Genomic DNA, 27,518 nt, shown 5'->3' with positions numbered 1-27,518 from the left:
GTACTTAGGATCTCTGAAAAAGTTGGCGGCTGTAATTTGCAAACCGAGCTTAAACCGATTCTACATGTAGAAGCAGGCGGAAATGACGTCCGTCAGCCACCTACAGGATGGCACCTACAGTATAAAAAAAACACGGCGATAGCAAGCTAACGAACTGCAAACAAACGGCTCTGTGCTGTACTTACCGACAATCGGTCTGGTGAGTTTTCTCCTTTAGAGATACTGAATTCTGGATGTCTGAACACAGACCTGAGTCCTCTGAAAGCTCTTATAAGAGTTTAGCATCATTTCCCACAATGGGTTAACATCATCCACATCAGTTCTTGTGATGCAACCGGTAGTTGCATTAATGGCACAGAGATATCGAAACCATACACAATCTGAAGTTCTCATTTCATTTTTCCAGAAACTTCTAGAAGTCAATCTTCTACAAATAGAGGTATAAACCCTTCATGGATCCAGCCATGGGTTTCCACGTGTTGCCATGGTCTTGAGACGATCACAAACCGGATGATGTATTAGATTATACCTCAATGTTGAGCTACATGTGTGGAGTAGGAGGCGACGGGAGCAAGGAGGGATAAGGATGCTGTCCCAAGGCTAGTTGAGGCTTCATTTGCTGCCAACAATTCTCAGTTTAGTAATAACGATCTGAACAATCTGAATGTGTAAGCCCTGTAGGAGATGTCAGCATATCGATTTCAATTTAAATGTTTTAGCACACACTGTAAAAAAAAATCCTGTTGCTTTTACGGTAACTTACTGGCAACCAGTTACCTGTAAATTATTGTAAAAAAAAAAGGTACAGTATGTTACCATAAATTCCAAATAAACTTTGGTTAAACAGTACATTAATATACAGTTTATAGTAATGTACTGTTAAATCATAGTGTATTTTGAATTTACGGTAACATACTGTACCTTTTTTACCGTAACTTACAGGTAACTGGATGCCAGTAAGTTATCGTAAAAACAACACGATTTTTCTTACAGCGCACTTACCCATTGGGTATAGAAGACGGGAAATGTCTTGTGAGATAAGCCTGCAGTTGAACATGTACAGCTTTAGTGTACAGTATGAATGGTGTCAAATGTATGTGCATGCATGTACTGTATAAGTCAGTATATTTTGAAGGGAGTGTTTATATGACTGCCTTTGTGAGCACAAAATAGGTGTATTTCTCTTTCCAAGTGTTTATGATTACAATAGGGCATTTACGTTTCTGTGTATCTATGTCTATTGTATATAATTGTGTATAGGTTATTTGTGTGTTTCCGTGTGTTGATGTCTTTTCCAATTTCCTCCACTGTGGCTTGTCAACTTGACACAACAGCCTGAGGACACTAAATGTAATGTCTCCCAATAGAACTGCATTATGCAGCATTTTCATAAGTGACAGGCCCATGATTGGGCCTCTCGGGAGTTTCAAACGACCCTATCCTGCTTGGCCTGCATGCCACACCATCTCATGCTGCTGAAACCCCCTCCATTGGGCTGAATGCTGTTTATGCCCTGAAAGCTGAATGCTTTTCATGCCCTGAAAGCTGTTTATGCCCTGAAAGCTGAAAGCTGTTTATACTCTACCACTATAATTTGATTGTGTTATTCAATCTGCCGGCTGGGTGGAGTGGTGGTGGCGCTGAATGAAAGAGAGAGAGAGAGAGAGCAATTCCCTCTGCATCGTAATCATTGATTCAGAGCTGGAGGATAAGTTCCAGTCGGAGGGGAGCGGGCGAGCGGGGTGGACATGCTAAATGGGCATGTATGGACCTGGCTGCTGGCTGGTGTTGTTCTTGTTGTTGTTGTGACCAATACTGAGAAGTGTATAGTAATGGACATACATAGGTGGGGCACATAAATTCACCAATCAAAGAGCAATTAGACGAGTCAGGAGGACACTGGAGCAGTGGAAGATGTCTGGGAGGGAGGAATGGAGGGAGAGAGGGAGAGAGGGTTAATGTGTTGGGGACAGAGTTAGAGAAAGGTTAGCCAGCTCTCTCTTTATTTTGGTCTCTCTCTCTTTCTCCCTCTCTCTCTGTCTGTGTTGCATATTGGTTAGTGTGTGTAGTGTAGGTTGTTTGAACACCTAGTAGTGCTTTAGTATAGAGATAAGAACAGGTTTTACACTGCTGTGTATCACACCAGACAGCCAATTACAGATTAATGTTGCACCCTGGGGCAGGAGGTACTGAAAATACACACAAACACATACACACGCATGTACACTCACACACGCATGTACACTCTCTCACACACACACACACACACACACACACACACACGCACACACATGCACACACACGCACACACATGCACACACACGCACACACACGTACACACAAGCACACACAAGCACACACAAGCACACACACACTCATGTACGTATGCACACACATGCACATGCAAGTAAGGACACACGCACACAAATGAAAGCATGTCTTATATGTTTATGATTTGGTAATATAGTCAACCATGATTTCTTTCAATCACACTATGTGTGTATGTTTATGATTTAGGAATATCTACCCTAATTAAGATAGCGACAACACCCCCTCAGCTCTGTTTTGAAAGCTACTTAGGATACATATTAATTGAATGCCTATGTAATAGAAGCCAGGGAAATGAAGTGATTACCAAGATGTTACCTAACATTAGGCAGTAAATCCTACTTAGGCTGTTTCTTATGCTACAGCACATATCACAGTGTGACTGCACTTACATTAGCATATGGAATATAAAGTACATGTGTAATTAGTGATAAATAACAAGGCACCAGTATTTCAGAGTTTTTTTTCAATGTCTCTCTCTCCTTCTCTCTCTGTTTCTCCCTCTCTCTTCACTCTGCAGTACCTCTTCCTCTCTCTTTCTTTTTCACTCTCCCTTTCCCTTCCTCATTCCCCTGAGTCTCTGTCTTCCTCATTCCTCTGACTCTCTGTCTTCCTCATTCCTCTGACTCTCTGTCTTCCTCATTCCTCTGACTCTCTGTCTTCCTCATTCCCCTGAGTCTCTGTCTTCCTCATTCCTCTGACTCTCTGTCTTCCTCATTCCTCTGACTCTCTGTCTTCCTCATTCCTCTGACTCTCTGTCTTCCTCATTCCCCTGAGTCTCTGTCTTCCTCATTCCCCTGAGTCTCTGTCTTCCTCATTCCTCTGACTCTCTGTCTTCCTCATTCCCCTGAGTCTCTGTCTTCCTCATTCCTCTGACTCTCTGTCTTCCTCATTCCTCTGACTCTCTGTCTTCCTCATTCCTCTGACTCTCTGTCTTCCTCATTCCTCTGACTCTCTGTCTTCCTCATTCCTCTGACTCTCTGTCTTCCTCATTCCTCTGACTCTCTGTCTTCCTCATTCCCCTGAGTCTCTGTCTTCCTCATTCCCCTGAGGCTCTGTCTTCCTCATTCCTCTGACTCTCTGTCTTCCTCATTCCTCTGACTCTCTGTCTTCCTCAATCCCCTGACTCTCTGTCTTCCTCAATCCTCTGACTCTGTCTTCCTGATTCCTTGCCATCTCTCCCTCTCTATTTCCAAATCCTCTATCTCTCTCTCTCTCTCGCCCCCCCCTCTAGCTATCTCTCCTTCTACTGTATATGTCTCGCTCGCTCTCCCTCTCTCTCTCCGTCTTTCTCTACTCTCCATCTTTCTCTACACCCTGTCTCTCTCAGATGGGCAGGGAGGCAGGCAGGCAGTGTTTGGGCTGGGCCCTAATGATGGTGCTGGTTGCTATAAAAAGCCTGCAGGCAGCAGAATCGATATCTCCTGATGGCAAATTGAGCCTTGCACAGAGAGGCAGTTGGAGGCAGGGTGGGGGACAGCCTAGCAGGGAGGGACCTGAACCTTCTTACTGGCTGCAGCACAGAGCAACGTGTGTGAATGTGTGTGTACATTTGTTTGTGTGAGTCTGTTTACGAATATGTGTGCAGATGTGTGTGTCTTTCTCTGTCTCTGTGTGTTGGAGTGGATTTCCATGTGCATTTGGGTGTGTGTGTGTGTGTGTGTGTGTGTGTGTGTGTGTGTGTGTGTGTGTGTGTGTGTGTGTGTGTGTGTGTGTGTGTGTGTGTGTCCAATTATGTGTGTACGTGTGTGTATGTGAGCCCTGGCAGGCTTGGTCACAGCGGGATGTTGTTATTAGCTAGCTGCACCTAATTCTGTGGAGCAGAAAATCTAGCAGGGCTTGTCTTTGTGTGTGTAGGCAGGGGAGAGTGTTGCAACACAGCCAGCTCTGCAGAGGATTAGGGCCAATGCAACAACACCATCAGAATAGTAACACTGTACCTACACCACACTCATACACCCATATAGTACCAACACCATCAAAATAATGTACGTACACCACATTCATAATACCATGCGGTACCAACACCATCTTAGCATTTACAGTTGAAGTCAGAAGTTTACATACACCTTAGCCAAATACATTTAAACTCTGTTTTGGACAATTCCTGACATTTAATCCTAGTAAAAATCCCCTGTCTTAGGTCAGTTAGGATCACCACTTTATTTTAAGAATGTGAAATGTCAGAATAATAGTAGAGAGAATGATTTATTTCAGCTTTTATTTCTTTCATCACATTCCCAGTGGGTCAGAAGTTTACATACACTCAATTAGTATGTGGTAGCATTGCCTTTAAATTGTTTAACTTGGGTGAAACGTTTCGGGTAGCCATCCACAAGCTTCCCACAATTTTGGCCCATTCCTCCTGACAGAGCTGGTGTAACTGAGTCAGGTTTGTAGGCCTCTTTGCTCGCACAAGCTTTTTCAGTTCTGCCCACACAGTTTCTATAGGATTGAGGTCAGGACTTTGTGATGGCCACTCCAATACCTTGACTTTGTTGTCCTTAAGCCATTTTGACACAACTTTGGAAGGATGCTTGGGGTCATTGTCCATTTGGAAGACCCATTTGCGAACAAGCTTCAACTTCCTGACTGATGTCTTGAGATGTTGCTACAATATATCCACATAATTTTCCTGCTTCATGATGCCATCTATTTTGTGAAGGGCACCAGTCCCTCCTGCAGCAAAGCACCCCCACAACATGATGCTGCCACCCCTGTGCTTCACGGTTGGGATGGTGTTCTTCGGCTTGCAAGTCTCCCCCTTTTTCCTCCAAACATAACGATGGTCATTATGGCCAAACAGTTCTATTTTTTTCATCAGACCAGAGGATATTTCTCCAAAAAGTATGATCTTTGTCCCCATGTGCAGTTGCAAACCGTAGTCTGGATTTTTTATGGCGGTTTTGGAGCAGTGGCTTCTTCCTTGCTGAGTGGCCTTTCAGGTTATGTCGATATAGGACTCGTTTTACTGTGGATATAGATACTTTTGTACCTGTTTCCTCCAGCATCTTCACAAGGTCCTTTGCTGCTGTTCTGGGATTGATTTGCACTTTTCGCACCAAAGTATGTTCATCTCTAGGAGACAGAAAGCATCTCCTTCCTGAGCAGTATGATGGCTGCATGGCCCCACGATGTTTATACTTGCGTACTGTTGTTTGTACAGATGAACGTGGTACCTTCAGGTGTTTGGAAATTGCTCCCAAGGATGAATGAGACTTGTGAAGGTCTACAATTTTTTTTCTGAGGTCTTGGCTGATTTCTTTTGATTTCCCCATGATGTCAAGCACAGAGGCACTGAGTTTGGAGGTAGGCCTTGAAATACATCCACAGGTACACCTCCAATTGACTGAAATTATGTAAATTAGCCTATCAGAAGCTTCTAAAGCCATGACATCATTTTCTGGAATTTTCCAAGCTGTTTAAAGACACAGTCAACTTAGTGTATGTAAACTTCTGACCCACTGAAATTGTGATACAGTGAATTATAAGTGAAATAATCTGTCTGTAAACAATTGTTGGAAAAATGACTTGTGTCGCGCACAAAGTAGATGTCCTAACCGACTTGCCAAAACTGTAGTTTGTTAACAAGAAATCTGTCTAGTGGTTGAAAACGAGTTTTAATGACTCCAACCTAAGTGTATGTAAACTTCCGACTGTATATCATACACTACATGACCATAAGTTTGTGGACACCTACTCGAATATCTCATTACAAAATCATGGGCATTAATATGGAGTTGGTCCCCCCTTGCTGCTATAACAGCCTCCACTATTCTGGGAAGGAATTCCACTAGATGTTGGAACATTGCTGCGGGGACTTGCTTTCATTCATCCACAAGAGCATATTAGTGGGCACTGATGTTGGGCAGTTAGGCTTGGCTAGCAGTCGCCGTTCCAATTCATCCCAAAGTTGTTCGATGAGGTTAAGGTCAGGTGTTCTGTGCAGGCCAGTCAAGTTCTTCCACACCAATCTCAACAAACCATTTCTATATGGACCCTGCTTTGTGCACGGGGGCATTGTCATGCTGAAACAGGAAAGGACCTTTCATAAAGTTGGAAGCACAAAATCGTCTAGAATGTCATTGTATGCTGTAGCGTAAAGATTTCCCTTCGCTGGAACTTAGGGGTCTAGCCCAAACCATGAAAAACAGCCTCAGATCATTATTCCTCCTCCCCCAAACATTACAGTTGGCACTATGCATTTGGGCACGTAGCGTGCTCCTGGCATCCACCAAACCCAGGTTTGTCCATCGGACTGCCAGATGGTGAAGCGTGATTCATAATTCTAGAGAACGCGTTTCAACTGCTCCAGCCAACGCTTGGCATTGCACATGGTGATCTTAAGCTTGTGTGCGGCTGCTCGGCCATTGAAACCCATTTTATGTAGCTCCCGACGAACAGTTATTGTGCTGACGTTGCTTCCAAAGGCGGATTGGAACTCGGTAGTGAGCGTTGCAACCGAGGACAAAGGATTTTTACATGCTACGCGCTTCAGTACTTAGCGGTCCCATTATGTGAGCTTATGTGGCCTACCACTTCAGAAATGTTCCGAACTTACTTGCTGGAAAGGTGGCATCCTATGACGGTGCCATGATGAAAGTCATTGAGCTCTTCAGTACTGGCAAATCTTATGCCAATGTTTGACTGTGGAGATTGCATGGCTGTGCTGTCGATTTTATACCCCTGTCGGCAACAGTTGTGTCTGAATTTGAAGGCGCGTCCATATACTTTTGTATATATAGTGTACTTATGCCTGAATACAGAGTATTACTACTGTATAAATGTATGACACAATTACTACACATTATGCTAGATCTTATTCCAATTGCCTCGATCTTAAACTAAACAGGTGGTAATAGCAGTGATAATAGCTGCGGTGATAGTAGCTTTTTGAGTGCTTCGTCATTTGATTTCATTCACCTTTGATTTCATTCATGCTTCACATGACAAGTGACACGAGCAAGAGCTTTGAACTTTGCCTCACATGAACCAGAGATTATGTTGTGTATTTACGTTTCTATTCAGGCATATTTCTAATCATGTCTTTCTTTATCGTGCAGTAATTGCCAAATTGCATGTCCTGACTGTTAATTGCCTTATTAAGGGTTCTGCACTCTTATTGGCTAGTCTGTTTCATTCTATTACGTCTTCTGTACTGCGGTTGGCTGTGACTAACTAACAGGTTCTAAGCTGATGACAACATTTCAATCCATTTGTGTGTTTTGTTTTATAGAACAGGGCTCCAGCGCTAATCTAGTGCACCAGATTCTAATAACTTGCTGGTTGATGAACTGAATCAGGTCAGTGACAGCAGGTTGGATTGAAAACCTACAGGAAGGTGGCTCTCCAGGAACAGGGTTGGACTGGAGAGCCCTGGTCTAGAAGCTTCCAGACAGGTGATACCGCTTTTTAGTTCACCGCAGCTCGACGTAACAAGTTGAAGTACAGTCAAGTCAATGCATTTGTTATTATGTTATGGGCGGTAGGCTATGGTATTGGGTTAGCGCTGTCTCTTCTGGATTAAGAGTCTCCCATGATAACTCTGTGAGTGGAATGAATTGAGTATGGATTTTTGTTTATGGAGTTTATGATGATGAAGGCAGGTGGCTGTAGCAGACAAACGCCTCTCAGACTGTTACCCGGTGTGTGTGTGTGTGTGTTAGTGTGTATGTGTGTGTGTCTCCTGTGTCATTTATGATAATGAAGGTCTCCTCAGCGTGGTAGTCAGTGGCACCCAGGCTTGTTTAACATACTATCTGTGGCTACAGCTGCATGGCCAGGCAGAACGCAGTTAGCGCCCACCCTAGCTATCCAGGTTAAGTACCTTGCTCACTCAGCTGTGGAACAAATGGAACTGTGCCTCACACTCTTTCAAAAAATGTGTGTGCGTGTCCTTTGTGGTCGAGTCGTTATTGGCAGTGCATGCAAGGCGGTGAACCATGAGACACTGCAGTAAATGGTGCCAGTTCAGACACACACACACTAGAGACCACACCCCAGTCTGTTCAGTCCCACCTGCCTGTGTGTCTGTGTTTTTGACAGTCAATTTATCTTGCTTGCTTTCCTCTTGGATGGACAGCAAATCCACTTATCTATCACAGGTCCACCCATTTCACACATGACCTCTCTCTCTCTCTCTCTATCACACACACACACACACACACACATTGTTGCCTGTACAGGAGAGAGAGAGATCTGGGGAGGTGGTAGGCAGTTGACGCAGTGGCTCCTCTGTGCTGTCCAGAATGATTATGGTCTGGCATCTCCGAGTGTGCAGTGGTCCGCATGCAGGCAGTGGGCTGACAGGGGGTACTGAAGAGAAGGGGGAGAGAAGGGTACTGAAGTGAAGAGCACATAACCCCTCCAACTGATTTTTATTTACCTCTGTTTCAAGGACATGGAATGCATACTATAGATGTGCACACCTACATAAGCGCACGTGCTGTAAGCACACCCACCCAGACAGATACACACACCCTAGTGCATGTAATGCAAACATACAGTCATCAAGCTGTATACACACACCCATTCACACGCACGCCCTTACCTACTTACCTGAAGTCCCTGTGTGAGACCAGTGTGACAGAGAGACAGCAGGGTGTCCCAGTGTGTCCTCCCACCTGCCACCCCCCCACCCTTTACTTGGCGGGAAAGAGACAGGGATGAGATGAGATGGGGAGGTGGGGAATGAGGGCAGCGTGAACCATGCCTTTTAATGACCCTATTTTTCCTCCAGTTTCCCAGGAAGACAGACCAGTGAGTCTTTCCAGGAAGGACCCAATATAGCGTGACACGTGTGGTAGTGTGTCTGCCAGATCAGGTTTGTTTCTTGCATTTTAACGAGAGAACACAGAAATGTGTTATTTTTCTTCTATTACCGCTGGCTGGACTGCTGCTAAGCAAGCTAGGGGTCTTCAATCGCTCAGTTGGTAGAGCATGGCGCTTGCAATGCCAGGATTGTGGGTTCGATTCCCAGTTAATGCCATTTGGACACATACAATGTTCTCTATGTCTTGTTGTTGACACCTATCTGTCCCTCTCATTGGCTACAATGGTCACATCTGATCTAGCCTCCTTCCATCTTTGTGGACATGTACAGTATTTCCATTGTTAGAGCTGTCAATCGACTATCTTGTCAATATAGTAGACCATCTTTGGTAAAATTAACAAATTTGTCAAATATTGATTACAATGTATAGCTTTGAAAAGACTGACCAACCACCCAGCATTGGAGTTATTAGAAGGTCTATTTCCCTGCTTTTGAGAGGATACTGTACCTGGAGACTTGCGCTAAGCTAACGATATGCTAAATTCTATCATCTCCAAACTGCACGCAGAGACATAAAAGTGGTATCCATGAGTTCATCTGACTCTGGGTCAGTAGAAAAACGACCTAAATCTCGAATTCTCACAGTATCCCTTATAATAAATGATTTGCCTGCAGACAGAACAAATGTGTCAATTTTGCACACAATTCACAGGACTACAGTATGCCAAAACCAGAAGAATATAGGCGGGAGGAGGATAAAAAACTAAATTATGTTCACAAGTCTATCCTCCCTCCCTGCGGTGGCCAAGGACCCTATTTCCTCAGGTCCAGATTACCCAGAATCCCTACCCACTTTCATTTAGGAAGTGCCAGAGCATAATTTCCAGCCTGCCTCTTTCCTGTTAGAACTCTCTCTAGAGCCAATCGACTCCTTTGCCTTTTGCCAGCTTCTTCTTCTCTGTAAAAAAAAAAAACAACATCTCCCTCTTTTCTCCTCTTCTCCATTTCCCCCTCCAGTGTGCCATCCTACAGGCCTCTTGAAATGACAGGCTGTCTCCCTCAGCCCTCAGATTGAAGGTGGAAATGGAGGGTGGAAATGGAGGGTGGAGGAGGTTGATGAGTCATGGCCTGCTAAGCTGTGTAATGGCTGCCATGCCATCTCTGGTAATTGTAGCCCATCGTGTCCCTTCGTTCCTGGTGTCCGCTGTGACAAGCAGGGTGACAGTGTGCCAGCCTGATCTCTCCACAGATGAGGACACACAGCTGTGGCAGGGCGGAAAGAGGAGGAAGAGAGGAGAGGAGGTGTCGTGTAGTAGGCTCAATAACAGAAGGACACGATAGGTATAATTAAGTGTACGTTTACTCGGCAAGATTAGCACTCCATCACCACATGCATACTCTTCTTCTACATATCACGACATCATCTCAGTAGGCACTTCAGTTCTGTATTTAATAGGTATGTTATAATGCACTTGGGTAGTGCAGCAGAACACAACAGGAGGAGAGGGCGAAAGATGAGTGGCGTTCTTTCTCTGAACATGACAATTATTTGGAACAGCCAGGTCCAGTGCACGTTGAACCCTTTTCCTTCATTTCATCCCACCCCGTTCTGCTCTTTTCTCGTCCCTCGTTCCCTCTCTCCTTCAGTCCTCTCCTGTCGTGCTCGGTTCGGTAGCCAGGGATCACTGTGTGAGTGGTCATGATCATTTCTCAGTTTGATCCCTTCATCATTAAATGGAGCGTGGCAAACAAACACTGTTAATTACTGTCCCTTCAGCAATAGAGAGGGGGATGAGAGCTTACACCTGCATGATCTGGCCAGCAGATTCCCAGTCCTCCCTGGTCAGGCCAAAACACAGTTAGAAAAGATAATTAAAAGTGATAGGAGGCCAGACAGACAGACGGTCGGCTTGGAGGCAGCGGAAACCTGGAGTGGTGGAGCGATGCGCTCATCATTGTACTGTGACTCAGTAGCACCTCAAACCAACCTGCTATTCCGTGAGGACACTCCTCGTATACTACAGAATTCCTGGAGCCATGTGAGGATGAAGTTAAATGTTCCAAACATGGAGGAAAATTGTATCGTGTACAACACAAGATTTTGATGTATTGAACTCATCCTGTACATGCCAGTCCAGAGCCTATGCAGTGGTTCCTAACCTTTTTCGGGTTATTGTTCCACCAACTGAATTTTACTCTGCCCAGAGTACCCCTGAAGTACCCCCTCATGTGTATTTTACCAGTAGGCCAATGGTCTCATGAGTCTTCTTAAGTACCCCCTGGGGTCCTAGTGCCTGGTTGGGAACCACTGGACTATAGCATAGACGAGGCAAACAGTAGTTTGTGTGCAGGTTTTCAGAGTCCACTCAGATTCGGAGAACTTTGCAGTTGCCTCTCTTTTCCAGTGAGGGAGAAACATGTCTGGCTGTAGTTGTCCTTTAGTCGTTCGGTACAAAGCTCCATGCGTTCTGCTTCCTGCTCTGAATTATTCAAACGACTTTCATCAGAGTTGAGCTCCTCATGAAAACACGGAGGATTTTTATTCTACTTTATGTGTGGAATTGTGAAACACAGCACGAAGAGCATATCAAACATGGAGCATAACGTCTATAATCCATATATTTATCCGTGAACTAACACGACTCCCTGATTGATCATGTTAACTAGCAGACGAGGCAGTTTGATCATCCCAGCATTGGCTCAGAATGTGGTCCTCTGTAGCTCAGTTGGTAGAACATTGCACTGCCGGGATAGTGGGTTCGATTCCCAGGACCACCCGCACGTACAATCTATGCACGCATGACTGTAAGTTGCTTTGGATAAAAGCATCTGCTAAATGGCATATATTAGAATCTTTTTTTGTTATTACCACAGTGTGTGGAAAATAAGGTAGGATAAGCCTTTAGCCCCAGGCAGGGAACGCTAATAAGTAGTGATAATCTTCATAATGAGGGCTACATTAGGCTAAGCCAGGGATATCACACCTCAACATATTACTGATTAACATCCACAGATACAGCCAGGGGCCGCGCACGCGCACACACACACACACACACACACACACACACACACACACACACACACACACACACACACGCGCACACACACACACACACACACACAGTTAAACATGTCCACACACGTCCACACACACACTCACCAACGCACACACATACACACACTGTCATCTCTGCCAGTTTTCATCCATCTAACAGCTTCATGACGTGTTTTAAAAACATTGCAGTCAGATTGACATGTCACCACGTTCACTGTCTATGTTCTATGTTGACGTATCTCTCCTCCCCCTTTTCACCTCCCCTTCCTCCTCCTCCTCCTCCCCACTCCCTCCTCCCCACCTCCTCCTAGGGGGGAACATACACTAATCCAACAGCGATGGATATCTATTCTACCCGGTGTCAAATCAGCAGTCTGTGGAGCTCCTCGCCTGCCATTATCTCCCCTGTCAGTCAGCAGGCTGGAGAGGATGACAGGGTTAAAGTAACTAGCAGGCTGGAGATGATGACAGGGTTAAAGTAACTAGCAGGCTGGAGAGGATGACAGGGTTAAAGTAACTAGCAGGCTGGAGAGGATGACAGGGTTAAAGTAACTAGCAGGCTGGAGAGGATGACAGGGTTAAAGTAACTAGCAGGCTGGAGATGATGACAGGGTTAAAGTAACTAGCAGGCTGGAGAGGATGACAGGGTTAAAGTAACTAGCAGGCTGGAGAGGATGACAGGGTTAAAGTAACTAGCAGGCTGGAGAGGATGACAGGGTTAAAGTAACTAGCAGGCTGGAGATGATGACAGGGTTAAAGTAACTAGCAGGCTGGAGATGATGACAGGGTTAAAGTAACTAGCAGGCTGGAGAGGATGACAGGGTTAAAGTAACTAGCAGGCTGGAGATGATGACAGGGTTAAAGTAACTAGCAGGCTGGAGAGGATGACAGGGTTAAAGTAACTAGCAGGCTGGAGAGGATGACAGGGTTAAAGTAACTAGCAGGCTGGAGAGGATGACAGGGTTAAAGTAACTAGCAGGCTGGAGATGATGACAGGGTTAAAGTAACTAGCAGGCTGGAGAGGATGACAGGGTTAAAGTAACTAGCAGGCTGGAGATGATGACAGGGTTAAAGTAACTAGCAGGCTGGAGAGGATGACAGGGTTAAAGTAACTAGCAGGCTGGAGATGATGACAGGGTTAAAGTAACTAGCAGGCTGGAGATGATGACAGGGTTAAAGTAACTAGCAGGCTGGAGATGATGACAGGGTTAACATAAATCAGCAGGCTGGTCACTTGGTGAAATGTCACAGCCAGTAATCAGGCTCTGAGCGCCTGTCAAACAGCATCACCAGACAGACAAACAAACAGAAACATACAGTACTCTTTACTTCTGACTAGGGGCCTTCCCTTCCACCACGTACTCCAGATTGCTCTGCAATTTAGCCTGTCGCAAAAATTTTGCTTTTCAATAAAGGAGCCTGCTAGAGTTGAATTAGCAAATGAGAGATTGGAGTGGTGATGTTTAATTGGGTTTTCTGCACTTCTGAGGTAATCATCTTGTTTTGTCATCATCTTGTCTTCGTGATGGATTATGCTAATAACTTGCTGGTCATGGTGGGTTTGGTATTGGAGCAGACGGGAGCTGGCATTGTGGCAAAGACAGACAGACAGACAGACAGACAGACAGACAGACAGACAGACAGACAGACAGACAGACAGACAGACACCAGCTGCTGAACCACCAATGGTCAATTAATACATGTCATACACCATGCGTGCCCATGCATGTTTGTATTAGTCAGTGTGGCTTTCTAACATCGAAACTATTCCATTCTTCCTGTGGCCCTGGCTATACATCCTACTAACGTAATCGCCTCTGTCTAACCTCTCTCTATCTCTCTCTCTCTATCTCTCTCTCTCTCTCTCTTCCCCCCCTCTGTTTCTTTCTTCCTCTCTCGCTCTTCCTCCCTGTCTCTCTTTCTCTTCCCCCCTTTCTCTCTCTCTCTCTCTCTTTCTTCCTCTCTCCGCGTCTCTCTCTCTTTCATCTTCTCTCTCTGATCATAGCATGTTTGTGTTAGAGACTCTGTCGCATCTGAAATCCTGCAGCTGTTGGATTGATTCATGTAAATATCACAAGTTTAGATCGTTTATATAATTTATAGACTTGGTTAAAAAAAAGTATGTGCCAGACTGATGTGTCTCTGAATGGAAATCATGTGAAAAGATCTGGCAGAAGCTGGCAGAGGAGGGGGTGTCGCCATATTCAGAAAGAACAACTTGAATGTTGCTGTGTGTATCACCACCTCTGTCCCCAAGCAATTTGAACGTCTTGTCCTAAATGTGGGCCTTGGTAATAATACCCAACTAAGGTTAAGATTGGGTGATCTTAACCTGGATTTGTTGATGCCAGTATCAGAGAGACTGAAATATATTTGTACTGAAAATGTGATTTACTCAACTGATATCTGAACCAACTTAAAACACCCTGTAAACTCGACCTTTTTGGATATCATTCTGACAAACGCCCCTCATAAGTACAGTATACTGTACAGCCAAAGGAATCTTTGCTAACGAGCTCAGTGACCGTTGTCCCATTGCTTGCATTAAAGATATTAAGCTACCTAAATCGCGTCCATGCGTTATTACAAAGAGACGTTTCAGCCCTTTTAATGAGCAACATTTTCTGTATGACCTGGTGTTCTACAATTGGGAGGGTCTATCCTCTATCTCTGATTTGGATCAGGCCCTTGAATGTTTTACTCTGTGGCAGATAAGCATGACCCATAGAAGAAATGTAAGGTAAGGAACAGGTCTAACCCATGGTTTCATGAAAGAAATGTAGCTTGGGCTAAGGCTAGATTGACTGATTCTAGCTGTGACTGGCAGTCCTTCAGACATTTGAGAAATAGATGTGTTACTCTGGTTGGAAAAGCAAAGTCAACATACCTCTTGAAATGTGTATCTGAGAGTGGTGGAAATCCAGCCAAATTCTTGAGTGGTCAAATCTTTGAAACAATACTTCATCCCCTCATTGCCCCAGCAGGTTATGATAACCTCTGGTCCCATGAAAGACAAAAATGACATTTGAGGTGCTTTTAATAACCATTTTGCCTAAGCTGGCCCCCTATTTGAAAGAATGGTTTCTGAAAATACTTAAAGCTCCACTAGAGGGGGTCCTTTATTCACCTCTAAACAGATAGCAGAGAACGATGCTCTTCCAGGAACTCACTCTTTTTTAAATTTGAACTATTTTAGGTCAATGATGTACCAAATGCCTGGCAAAATGTATGTCAAAAAAATCTATTGGAGCTCATTCGCTTGATCCATTTCTACTCCAGTTTTCTGCCTCCCTCATTGTAGAACCTTTGACCCACATTTTTATTTAACAATTGCTTCTTGTGCTATCCTTAAGATATGGAAGGCAGTGCAGGTCCTCCCCCTTCACAAATGTTGGAATCCTTCTGACCTAGATAACTACTGCCCAATTTGTAATCTATCTTGCCTTGCAAAAATATTAGAATCATTGGCAATCTCTCAGCTAAGAACTTCAAGAACGATATTCTTAATGTTCACCAGTCTGTCTTTACCCGGACATAGCACCGTTTCAGCAGCTACGCCCGTCTTAAATGATGTGTTAAATTGCTGAGATCCTAGGACTCACTCTAATGCTATATTGATAGACCTATTCAAGGGCTTTGATACTGTCGACCATCCCCTACTCATTCAGAGGTTGTCTGAAATGGGCCTCGACCATTTCTGATGGTGTCAAGTTACCTTAGCGTTACTAAAGTTGTCCCGCATGGGTTGATTTTGGGACCTGTCCTCTTCACTATTTATACAGTGCATTCGGAAAGTATTCAGACCCCTTGAGTTTTTCCACATTTTGTTACATTACAGCCTTACTCTAAAATTGATTGAATTATAGTTTTTCCTCTTCAATCTACACACGATACCCCATAATGACAAAGTGAAAACAGGTTTTTTGAAATATTTGCACCTTTATAAATTTTTTTAAACAGAAATACCTTATTTACATAAGTATTCAGACTCTTTGCTATGAGACTCTAAATTTAGCTCAGGTGCAACCTGTTTCCATTGATCATCCTTGAGATGATTCTACAACTTGATTGGAGTCCACCTGTTGTAAATTAAAGTGATTGGACATGATTTGGAAAGGCACACACCTGACTATATAATGTCCCACAGTTGACTGAATGTCAGAGGAAAAACCAAACCATGAGGTTGAAGGAATTGTCCATAGAGCTCCGAGACAGGATTGTGTCGAGGCACAGATATGGGGCAGAGTACCAAAAAATGTATGCAACATTGAAGGTCCCCAAGAACACAGTGGCCTCCATAATTCTTAAATGGAAGAAGTTTGGAACCACAAAGAACCTTCCTAGAGCTGGCCGCCTGGCCAAACTGAGCAATCAGGGGAGAAGGGCCTTGGTCAGGGAGGTGACCATGAACCCAATGGTCCCTCTGACAGAGCTTCTCTGTGGAGATGGGAGAACCTTCCAGAATGACAACCATCTCTGCAGCACTCCACCAATCAGGCTTTTATGGTAGAGTGGCCAGACGGAAGCCACTCAGTAAAAGGCACATGACAGCCCGCTTGGAGTTTGCCAAAAAGCACAAAAAGACTCTCAGACCATGAGAAACAAGATTCTCTGGTCTGATGAAACCAAGATTGAACTCTTTGGCCTGAATGCCAAGCGTCACATCTGGAGGAAACCTGGCATTAATCCCTACGGTGAAGCCTGGTGTTGCAGCATCATGCCGTGAGGGTGTTTTTCAGCGGCAAGGACTGGGAGACTAGTCAGGATCGAGGGAAAGATGAACAGAGCAAAGTACAGCGAGATCTTTGATGAAAACCTGCTCCTCAGACTAGGGTGAAGAGTTGTCTTCCAACTAGACAACAACCTTAAGCACACAGCCAGGAGTAGTGGCTTCGGGACAAGTCTCTGAATGTCCTTGAGTGGCCCAGCCAGAGCCCAGACCTGAACACGACCGAACATCTCTGGAGAGACCTGAAAATAGCTGTGCAGCTCTCCATCCAACCTGACAGAGCTTGAGAGGATCTGTAGAGAAGAATGGGAGGAACTCCCCAAATACAGGTGTGCCAAGCTGGTAGCGCCATACCCAAGAAGACTGGAGGCTGTAATCACCGCCAAAAGTGGTTCATGTAAATGTTATGTAAATGTAATATATATATATATACAAAACAGATATGTTTTTATAAATTAGCAAACATTTCTAAATACCTGTTTTTGCTTTGTAAATCAGCCTTTAGTTTTAACGCCCCCCTCGTTTTCGAATAATTTACAAACTTCATTAAAATGTTGAATCCTTGGTGCCAATAGGGCAGTTTAGAACACTGATGAGGGATGAATTCCCTGAGGTTTGCAAGTGTTTTGGTGGTTTATTTGTGTTTAGATCTGGTGTGTCTGATTCTGCAGTATCCTGTTGTTTCTTTTTTGCTGTTTTGTTGATTAACCACCCATGACTGTATTTGTTTGTGATAGAGACATGCTCGTTGCATTCATCCATTTTCAGCTCTGTGGCCTTCACCAATTGATATTCCAAGTCAATATTTTATCATTTAAATTAAATTATTTAACACAATACAACAAGTATTTAATAAGGCCTTATTTTGAGGGCCTAGTTTTACCCAATACAGTGGTCTGAAACTCATGTTTTACAAACCTGCAAGTCACATTATGATGGCTTGCGAAATGATGTGTAATTCCTATTAGAATCCAGCCACAGTGTGGATATTCAACATTTTCAATTTGTATTCAGCCACAACCTGCATTCAGAATGACTGTTCAGCCGAACCCCCCCAGAATGAGATTAAGCTATGAGTCTACCTAAACCATCTAAACTGGAACAACCATTTCGGTAACAGGTGCAATAAGTCCAAGTAACAGATTGGAATAGTTTAGAAAAATGTATGTTATTTATATTTGAGTAGCATAAGATTAATTAATCAATCAAAACATAGATATTGAAACAAATAATTCTAAAAGTCAACCTGCAATAGAGCATGCTGGGAAATATGATAATGATAGGTGTGGTTTTGGTTAAACACTGTTTCTTAACACAAACACTGGGGTTCTTTTAAACCAATAAGTGTTAATTTAACAGCTGAATCAACACTAGAAATGTTACACTGAAAAATCAATACTAGATAAAACTCGCCAATTTGCTGTTTAGCTTTCCCTATCTCTGAGTCACCACTTTCTAACTTTTCTCCTCTTTCTCTCTCTCTCTCTCTGTCTCGGTCTCTCTCTTCCTCAATTAAATTCAAGGGGCTTTATTGCATAGGAAACATATGTTAACGCAAGTGAAGTAGATAATAAACAAAAGTGTAGTAAACAATCTCTCTCTCTCTCTCTCTCTCTCTCTCTCTCTCTCTCTCTCTCTCTCTCTCTCTCTCTCTCTCTGTCTCCCTCTCTCTCTCTCTCTCTCTCTCTCTGTCTCTCTCTCTCTCTCTGTCTCTCTCTCTCTCTGTCTCCCTCTCTCTCTCTCTCTCTGTCTCTCTCTCTCTCTCTCTCTCTCTGTCTCTCTCTCTCTCTGTCTCTCTCTCTCTCTGTCTCCCTCTCTCTCCATCTCTATTTTATTTCGGTGAGTCACCTCTTCCTATTCTTACCCCTCTATTTCTATCTCAATATCCCTCTCACTGCCTGCTGAAATCCTATTGACTCATTACACCAAATTAAATAATTCAAGGATAGTTGAAATTTGGTTTAAATTGACTCTACTGGGAGTTATCTTAACCCTCGAGAGAGTGATACGCTCCCTGCAGTTAGTGTTGATAACTGGAGTTCATTGGGAAGGAGTACTTTTAACTTAATGAAAGGGAAACGTCATGATTTTTCAATGTCATATTCAGCATCTTCAGCATCAGCCCAATATCAACATTTGTGAAAATGGTGCGTTTCTATGTTTTGTAGTAAAAAAGACAGAGAAAGATCATTTTCAATGACATCATCAACCAGTTAGCAGACAATTACTAATGCCAAATTCACACGATGAACACCGATGATGTCATTATAAACACGTATCTTCTTCTGTCTTTTTTACAACAAAACATAGAAATGCACCATTTTCACATGTAGATGTTGGGGTGGTGCTGGAGATGAGGAATATGTAGAACATTTTTGAAGTTTCCCTTTAAGAGTAACCAGGGACAGTTAAATATGTAAAAATAATTCCCAGCATGCTCTTGTAACGCGCGGGATATGAACTCAGGTCTCCCAGGGGAGCAACCAATGTCTTAGACCAAGAGGAAATGTCCTTTTGGGCTGAGGGCAGACACTGGTTTTGAAGTTCACAGGCGGGTCTACTTCGTCACGCAACCTTGTCCGACACATTCACCCCCCTTTGACCCCTCCCCCACGAGAGTCCGCAGCACATTTGGCGCCAATGTAACACTCTGGATATGAACCTGCGTCTCCCATGGGAGCAACCACCGTCTTAGAGCGTTAGGCTAAGAAGAAAATGCCTTTTGGACTGACCGTGGCCGACTCATGTCCACTACACTCTGTTGCAGGTTGATTTTAAAACATTTTTCAAGATCTGTGTTTTCTCTTGTACATTGAATGTTTCTTTTTATCTGATGCTACACAAAGATACGATACATGCAACTAATCCAATCTGGAAGTGGTTGGATTCATAGCAACTGTTAGTGAGATAGTTGTTCCAGTTTGACGTAGGTAGTCTCCATGGACTGTATTGTCTTCCCTACTCTGACAGGTGTTCTGAATGCAAGTTAGGGGTGATGTGAAAGTGCCAGTTATCTTCCTGTAAGATGACTTCCAACAGAAATTGGATATCTTATTGCAAAACACCATAATGTGAAACATTCAGAAGTATTCAAATAAGGCTTTTGTAGCAGGGGTCATTTAAAGGGGAACAAGGCGCAGCGTGTAGAGTCCTCATATTTACTTTTAATGAATATACTTTTATACAAAACGACCGACAACAGTTCCGTCAGGTGAACTACACTAAACAGAAAACACCCCCTGTCACGCCCTGCCCTACCCTACTATAGAAAATGACATCTTACTAGGGTCAGGACGTGACAGCTTTACACACTTATTACTCAAAGGAAGTCAACTGAAAGAACAATGTACTCTGCTGCAGTTGATTGTTGATTTAAAAACAACACAGAAAAGTGTAAAATGGCAAGTGAGTTGATTAAAAATGATACTGAAATTAGTAAAATGGCAATTGGAGTTCAATTCAAGAAACTCTCAGAGTTTGATATTTACTCCATTTAGTGTCATTTTAACTCCAAAAATACCAACCCCATAACCAAAATAGTGTTACATTTGACTCCATAGGAGTTGAATTAACTCATGCGATTTCACTATGTGGGTGTCATCTTATTTTTGTATGCATCCACAACCCAGCTATATCTGTACACTAACTGATTCACTAGGAATGGGATCATTTGCTTGGTTTAACAAACTCCTTTACTATAAGCTTTTAGTGCCAAGTTGGCACCCGATCAAAACTCAATCTCAACCCCAGTTGGCCAACCTCTTCTATGTCTCTGGGTAGCATACACAAGGGCACAGCCCAGGCTGCTGTGTATTAACAACCATACTGTAAGTGAATGCATCCCAAATGGCACTCTAGTCCCTACATAGTGCCCTATAGGCCCTGGTCAACAGTAGTGCACTATATAGGGCATACGGTGCCATTTGGGATACAAGCAGTGCGAGCAGGCTGGCACAGAGGTAATGATCCATCTTAGACAGCAGCAGCCATTCTGGCATCTCCTGTCCTGGCTGTGTGTGTGTCTCTGTAGTGGCTCCCATGCAGTCTGGATCCCATGTGTGTGTTTATCAAACTAATTAAACCAGGACCAATTAACAGGCAACCATGCAGAGAGCACAATTAGACCTAAGACCCATACCATCCATCCTTCTCTCTCCCTTTCATACCATCCCTTCTCTCTCTTTTCCCTCATACCATCCATCCTTCTCTCTCCCTTTCATACCATCCCTTCTCTCTCTTTTCCCTCATACCATCCATCCTTCTCTCTCCCTTTCATACCATCCCTTCTCTCTCTTTTCCCTCATACCATCCATCCTTCTCTCTCCCTTTCATACCATCCCTTCTCTCTCTTTTCCCTCATACCATCCATCCTTCTCTCTCCCTTTCATACCATCCCTTCTCTCTCTTTTCCCTCATACCATCCATCCTTCTCTCTCCCTTTCATACCATCCTTCTCTCTCTTTTCCCTCATACCATCCATCCTTCTCTCTCCCTTTCATACCATCCCTTCTCTCTCTTTTCCCTCATACCATCCATCCTTCTCTCTCCCTTTCATACCATCCTTCTCTCTCTTTTCCCTCATACCATCCATCCTTCTCTCTCCCTTTCATACCATCCCTTCTCTCTCTTTTCCCTCATACCATCCATCCTTCTCTCTCCCTTTCATACCATCCCTTCTCTCTCTTTTCCCTCATACCATCCATCCTTCTCTCTCCCTTTCGTATCATCCCTTCTCTCTCTTTTCCCTCATACCATCCATCCTTCTCTCTCCCTTTCATACCATCCCTTCTCTCTCTTTTCCCTCATACCATCCATCCTTCTCTCTCCCTTTCATACCATCCCTTCTCTCTCTTTTCCCTCATACCATCCATCCTTCTCTCTCCCTTTCATACCATCCCTTCTCTCTCTTTTCCCTCATACCATCCATCCTTCTCTCTCCCTTTCATACCATCCTTCTCTCTCTTTTCCCTCATACCATCCATCCTTCTCTCTCCCTTTCATACCATCCTTCTCTCTCTTTTCCCTCATACCATCCATCCTTCTCTCTCCCTTTCATACCATCCTTCTCTCTCTTTTCCCTCATACCATCCATCCTTCTCTCTCCCTTTCATACCATCCCTTCTCTCTCTTTTCCCTCATACCATCCATCCTTCTCTCTCCCTTTCATACCATCCCTTCTCTCTCTTTTCCCTCGTACGATCCCTTCTCTCTCTTTTCCCTCGTACCCTCCCTTCTCTCTCTTTTCTCCTTTCATTCCCTCCCTCTTCTCTTCTACTCCTTCATGAAACTAAATGCAGACCCCTTGGCATGGTGTCACTGGTTGGAGCAACAGTCCCGCAATGTTTTCATGAGTTGTGTTTCTTATGGCATTGTTCCGAGTTTTGTCACACCTTTCAGTGGCATGTAACATGTTCAGTGGCTGTCCAGTCATTACGGAGAGAGGGAGACTGGAGGGAAAGAAGGATGAGTGGTAGGCAGGGCGCCAGGGAAAGAGGGATGAGAAGAATGAGTTACGGTCCCCCCTCGCTTGTCACCCCCCTTCTCCCTCATCAACCACCTCCTCCCTCCTGGGGAACGAATGGGAAATGGTACGGTCACGGATTGTTAATTCTGCCGGTCCCCCGCCGCCCACGAGCCCTGCTCAGCCGAACCCCCCCCCCCCCCCCCCCCCCCCCTACCCCACACAGCACAGCACGCCTGTCTGCATGCCTTGCACGCTCCTTCACTGGTGATAATGTGCATGGAGAATACACATGGAGGGAGCATAGAGGCTGACACAGCTAGACACACTCTGAGTTTCAAAGGTAGGCATACACACACGCACGCACACACACACACACACACACACACACACACACACACACACACACACACACACACGAGGCCATTCTTGCTAATGTTCTTGAAATGGGCTTGTTTAAAGGCTTTTGGGATTGTGATTACCTGCAGTATTGATTTTGATTAGAAGTGCCTCCCTAACTAGAGAGAAAAAAGAGATACCCAGCCAATCTCAATTCAAGTGGACAGCCACAGCTGTACTTAACATATTGGCTGGGCCTGGAAACAGATCTTTCGCCATCTACTCTTCATCCTCTGAACATGGAAGGCCCTGTCCACTCGATTTTACTCCGAATTGCTCAACGTTGTTGCCGTGGTGTTAGCCATAGCATGTATTAGGTATTGATCTGCTGTTTGACAAGCACGGTGCCTACATGTTTAGCTGTTTTATATCACACTGTTTATCGTGTCTGGGACTAAAATTAGAGGTCCCATGACCTTGTCCTTGTTGGAGGTGTGTGTCTGTGTGTGTGTGTGTGTGTGTGTGTGTGTTTGTGTGTGTGTGTGTGTGTGTGTGTGTGTGTGAGGTGGCTGAAAAAGCAGTAGCACACCTCCTGTGGTACAGATGTATCTGTCCTTACACCTTGTGTTGTCCCCTTATGTAGTCAACCAGAACCCTGCCTCTACAGCCACACACCTCTGTTCTACTGCAGATGGAGAGCAGGGCATCAAACATACTGTACTGGCTGAACACTGGTTGGGTTGGCATCGTTCATTAGTGTGTGTATGAGGGGGGATTTGTGTAGAAACAAACATAATCAAATAGCACTTTGGTTTCCACTGGGATGTGGGAAATTGTTTTTGGCTATCATTTGCTTTGCTTTGAGATATAATTGTTCTGGAGATATAATTGCTCTGGAGATATGATTCTTATAGAGATATAAATGTTATGTCCATCCCCACCGCTAAATAGAGAATAGGGCGCAATTTGGGATGCAGGCCACTGTGTGTCTCAAAGTGACCTGATATCCTCTCTTGGGGTCCCTTCATTACTCCATCCCTCAGGCATGTTCTTTTTGACACAGAGAGAGAACTTCCACAACAATAACAACCCACTGGGCAAAAACTGAGTGAATCATCATTAAAAAAAATATACAATTGTGATGACGTTGAATCAATGTGGAAAACTGGTTGGATTTGCAAAAAGTCATCAACATAAGGGAATTTTGTCTTTTTTTCACCCAACTTTGAACCTAAATCCAAATAAAAAATGTTGTGTTCGTTTCACGTTGAATTCCCGTTAGTTGAAAACTCAAACCAAATGTAAGTCAAAACTAAACGTTAAACTGAAATCCGTGCCCAGTAGGAAAGCTGTCTGAATTCACCCCCCCCCCCCACACACACTCCACCCTCCTGTTTCTCCAATCATGTGACTCGTTGTTTAAGAGAGGCTACTCTGGAAGGTTAGGCATATTATCTGGGGACAGAGATGACAGAATGGGTGTAAGTGTGGCTTTACAAGACTACTAATGTACTTGATTCACTTCACTCCGGAATTCAGTGTTAATAAAGGAATGTTACTGACCTAGAGAGTTCATTTCATTCCATATTTTATTACACCTAACCAGGAGAAATAATGTTTTCAGTGTCCTGCCCTGCAGCCTACGACTGTTATATAATTTCTAAATATTCAGCTGTTCCACTGGCGGTCGGTGCCGTTTCAGATGAGGGAGGACTATATATTTTTTAATGAGCATGTCCTTATTTCTACTACAGCCTATTGGATGACTGTCATTCTTATTCCGCTCTCCCTGCTCAGAGTAACGTCGATAGGTTTAGGCTACTACATGATTCTCTAATTTTCCCTGTACCCATCATGAGGTTGCTACAACCTAGTCTATGAATGAAAGTTTAGAACGTAGGCGCACACAGGTCGGGAGAAAACTTAGAGTGATAAAGGTGGCAGACAGTGACACATTTAATACCGCCTTGCACACTCTTGCCTGCACACTCTTTCATAGCAGCCACATACAAACAGCATGATCACTTTGCTCGTATAATTCCTATTCGCATCTATATGCTCTCCTCGTCTCACCTTTTCCCTTCACTTGTGGACTTCAGTGCACAACACATCAGCTGTCTGTGACCAGGAAAACATCTTTCCAAGCCAAACCTTCATATCATAACCAATAACCGCTACACACAGCCTAGATTGTTGTGGTCACCATATTAGCTAACGTCATAGTTAACATAGCTACTAGAACTAACGCGTTAGTAAACTCGCTACAATCATGCAGTGCAGTGTACAGTCAGCAAGCATTTACACCGGCGGGCCACAGTTGCGATAAATTCATAAAACTAAAAGCTTACCTTGACTTGTAAGAGTTACGGTGTTGGATAGCCATAGCCATCTAGCTAAAATAGCATCTCTCTCTGTTTCAGCCGGGTGTTTGAGTAGGCTAAACTAGCTAGCTGCATTTGCTAGCTCAGTGAAAGTGAAAAGAATATAACAAAATATAGCTAGCTCTCTCTCTCTTGCTTCTCCTTTATTTTTGAAGAAATGAATTTGTTCAAAATGGTTCAACTATTGTCTTTCTCTCTTTGAGTCAACAACTCACCACATTTGATGCACGGCCATTCAAGCTAGCTGTATCTTATCCTTTCAGTATTAGATTGATTTTCTTATCCTTTGATTGGGTGGACAACATTTCAGTTCATGTTGCCAGACCTCTGATAGGTAACAGGACGTCCTCCGGAAGTTGTCATAATTACGGTGTAATTCTATGGAAGGGGGTGAGAACCATGAGCCTCCTAGGATTTATATTGAAGTCAATGTACCAAGAGGAGAACGGAAACTAGCTGTCCTCCAGCTACACCATTGTGCTACCCTACAGAGTGCTGTTGAGGCTACTGTAGACCTTCATTGCAAAACAATTATTTGGTGACGTGAATATATTTAGTATAGTTTTATCTAAAAAGGGTAACTTTTTAAACGTTTCACTGTTTTTATTTTTATTGAATTCACTGAGGAGGATGGTCCTCCCCTTCCTCCTCTGAGGAGTCTCCACTGGTTCGTTCAGTGTTTTTCATGTTTTATCCTGCTCATACAGTCGGTGCTAGACATGGTCCTGTCCTATGCCAATGCATCCTACTGTGTGTGTGTATTTTTCTGTGTCTGCCAATGCGTGCAAGTGTGTGTGTGTGTGCAAATGTGTGTGTGTGTGTGCAAATGTGTGTGTGTGCGCTAGACATTGTCCTGTGCTATGCCAATGCATTCTACTTCCTGGTTGCTTCCTTGACTCTGTGATGTCATCAGCCTGGGACGGCCTGGTGTGGACTGCTATAGCCAGCATGAAAGTGGAGCCGCTGTCCTCCAGCTACAGTTCCTCATCAACGAGGTAAGACTAATTATATTCTATTCAAGGTAAGATTCCCTCCCTGGTACCTTCATATAACAATCTTCTCAGTAGTCTACAAGCAGTGTTTCCCATTTCCAGTCCTCGAGTATCCCCAACAACACACATTTATGTTGTTACCCTTGACAAACTCACCCGATTCAACTCATTGAGGGCTTGATGATTAGTTGACACGTTGATTCAGGTGTGCTTGTCCTGGGCTACAACAAAAATGGAAAACACTGGTCGACAGGCCTCTTCTCCTTGCCTCTCATCTGAAAATATAGTATGGGTGAAGGCAATATGGCCAACAAACATGAAGTGCATCTCCAGTTCACCCATCTGAGAACACATCATCTGTAATAGAAGCTAAGAGTTCTACCATTCCTCTTCATACTTTGAATTTAGCTCTGTTCTAAATCTTGTTCTGGGCAGATACATTCACAGTTCACAGACTCCCTATTGATTTCAAACCTTGACTCGACACTCTTTTAGGATGGTTATGACTAATGGTAGCGCTGTTATTTAGCAACTATGAGGGGTGTGGAGCGGGGGAGATGGATGGGGGGTGGGAGATGGGGGATATGGAGGGGTGTTTGGTGGGAGAAGATGGGGCTTTATGAGGGGTGGATGGGTGGGGAGGGAGATGGGGTTTGTGGACGGGTGGAGAGGTAGATGGGTGGGGGAGATGGGAGGGGTGGATGAGTGGGGCGAGATGGAGGGTCCTGCAGAGAGGAAGGCTGCTGGAACATGGCTGTCATTGGCTATGACCTCTTGACATCTCTCCTCTCTCAACCCACACACTCTCGCTCCAACAAGATCCCATCGTTTCCCTTCCAAATTCGCCGTATTGTGGGATGAACGTCTGTTTTTGACACATTAATTCTGCGCAGTTACAGGGTTAATTCCGCGTGGTTACAGGGTTAAAACAGAAAAAAGAACTGAAAGGTTAACAGTTTAGGCATTCATTCTTAAAACAAAATAAAACAAAATAAATTCTTAAAACAAAATAATTAAAAAACAACTGGCTATTACCATCAAGTATTCTCACGGCGAGCTAGAGCATTTTGAACTGTGGTGGCTCAGTGGTCTGAGTAGCAGACTTCGACTACGAGCATCACGAGTTCGTCTCCCTCCACTCACTGTCACTTTCCGTAATACGCCCCCCTTAGTAATTGGGTGTGTGTGTGTGGTGGGGTGGGGGGGTAAGCACAGCTGCAGCAGTGTAGTAGTTCTTCATGTGTGTGATGGGGTGGCTAATTACTGTGACAAGAAGGAAGGAAGGGGGTCATTAATGTCTTTATCCTGTGTGGAGGGAGAGTGTGATATAGGAAAGAGAGGGAAGAGGTACAGAGAGGGAAAGGAGAGAAAGACAGGGAGAGAGAGAGAGAGAGGAGAGATATTGATAGATGTTAGAGTTGGCTCTTTTCATACCCATTCATGTGAAGCAAGAAGCATATT

The 27,518-nt window shown here is 44.0% G+C and overlaps 1 protein-coding gene across 2 annotated transcripts in view; it reads left to right on the top strand.

Moving 5' to 3' along the window:
- The window catches only part of stxbp5l (syntaxin binding protein 5L), a 325,027-nt gene that overhangs the window by 69,822 nt on the left and 227,687 nt on the right, over nucleotides 1-27,518 (top strand). For both annotated transcript variants that reach the window (XM_029703158.1, XM_029703157.1), the window contains exon 3: nucleotides 25,979-26,060. In XM_029703158.1, coding sequence (XP_029559018.1) covers nucleotides 25,979-26,060 — 82 coding nt within the window. The remainder of the gene's footprint in view (nucleotides 1-25,978; nucleotides 26,061-27,518) is intronic.

This window comes from Salmo trutta, chromosome 20, assembly GCF_901001165.1.
Source record: "Salmo trutta chromosome 20, fSalTru1.1, whole genome shotgun sequence".
Classification (NCBI taxonomy): Eukaryota; Metazoa; Chordata; class Actinopteri; order Salmoniformes; family Salmonidae; genus Salmo; species Salmo trutta.
The sequence above is the reverse complement of the archived record's forward strand: the minus strand, read 5'-3'. Positions and strand labels throughout refer to the sequence as shown.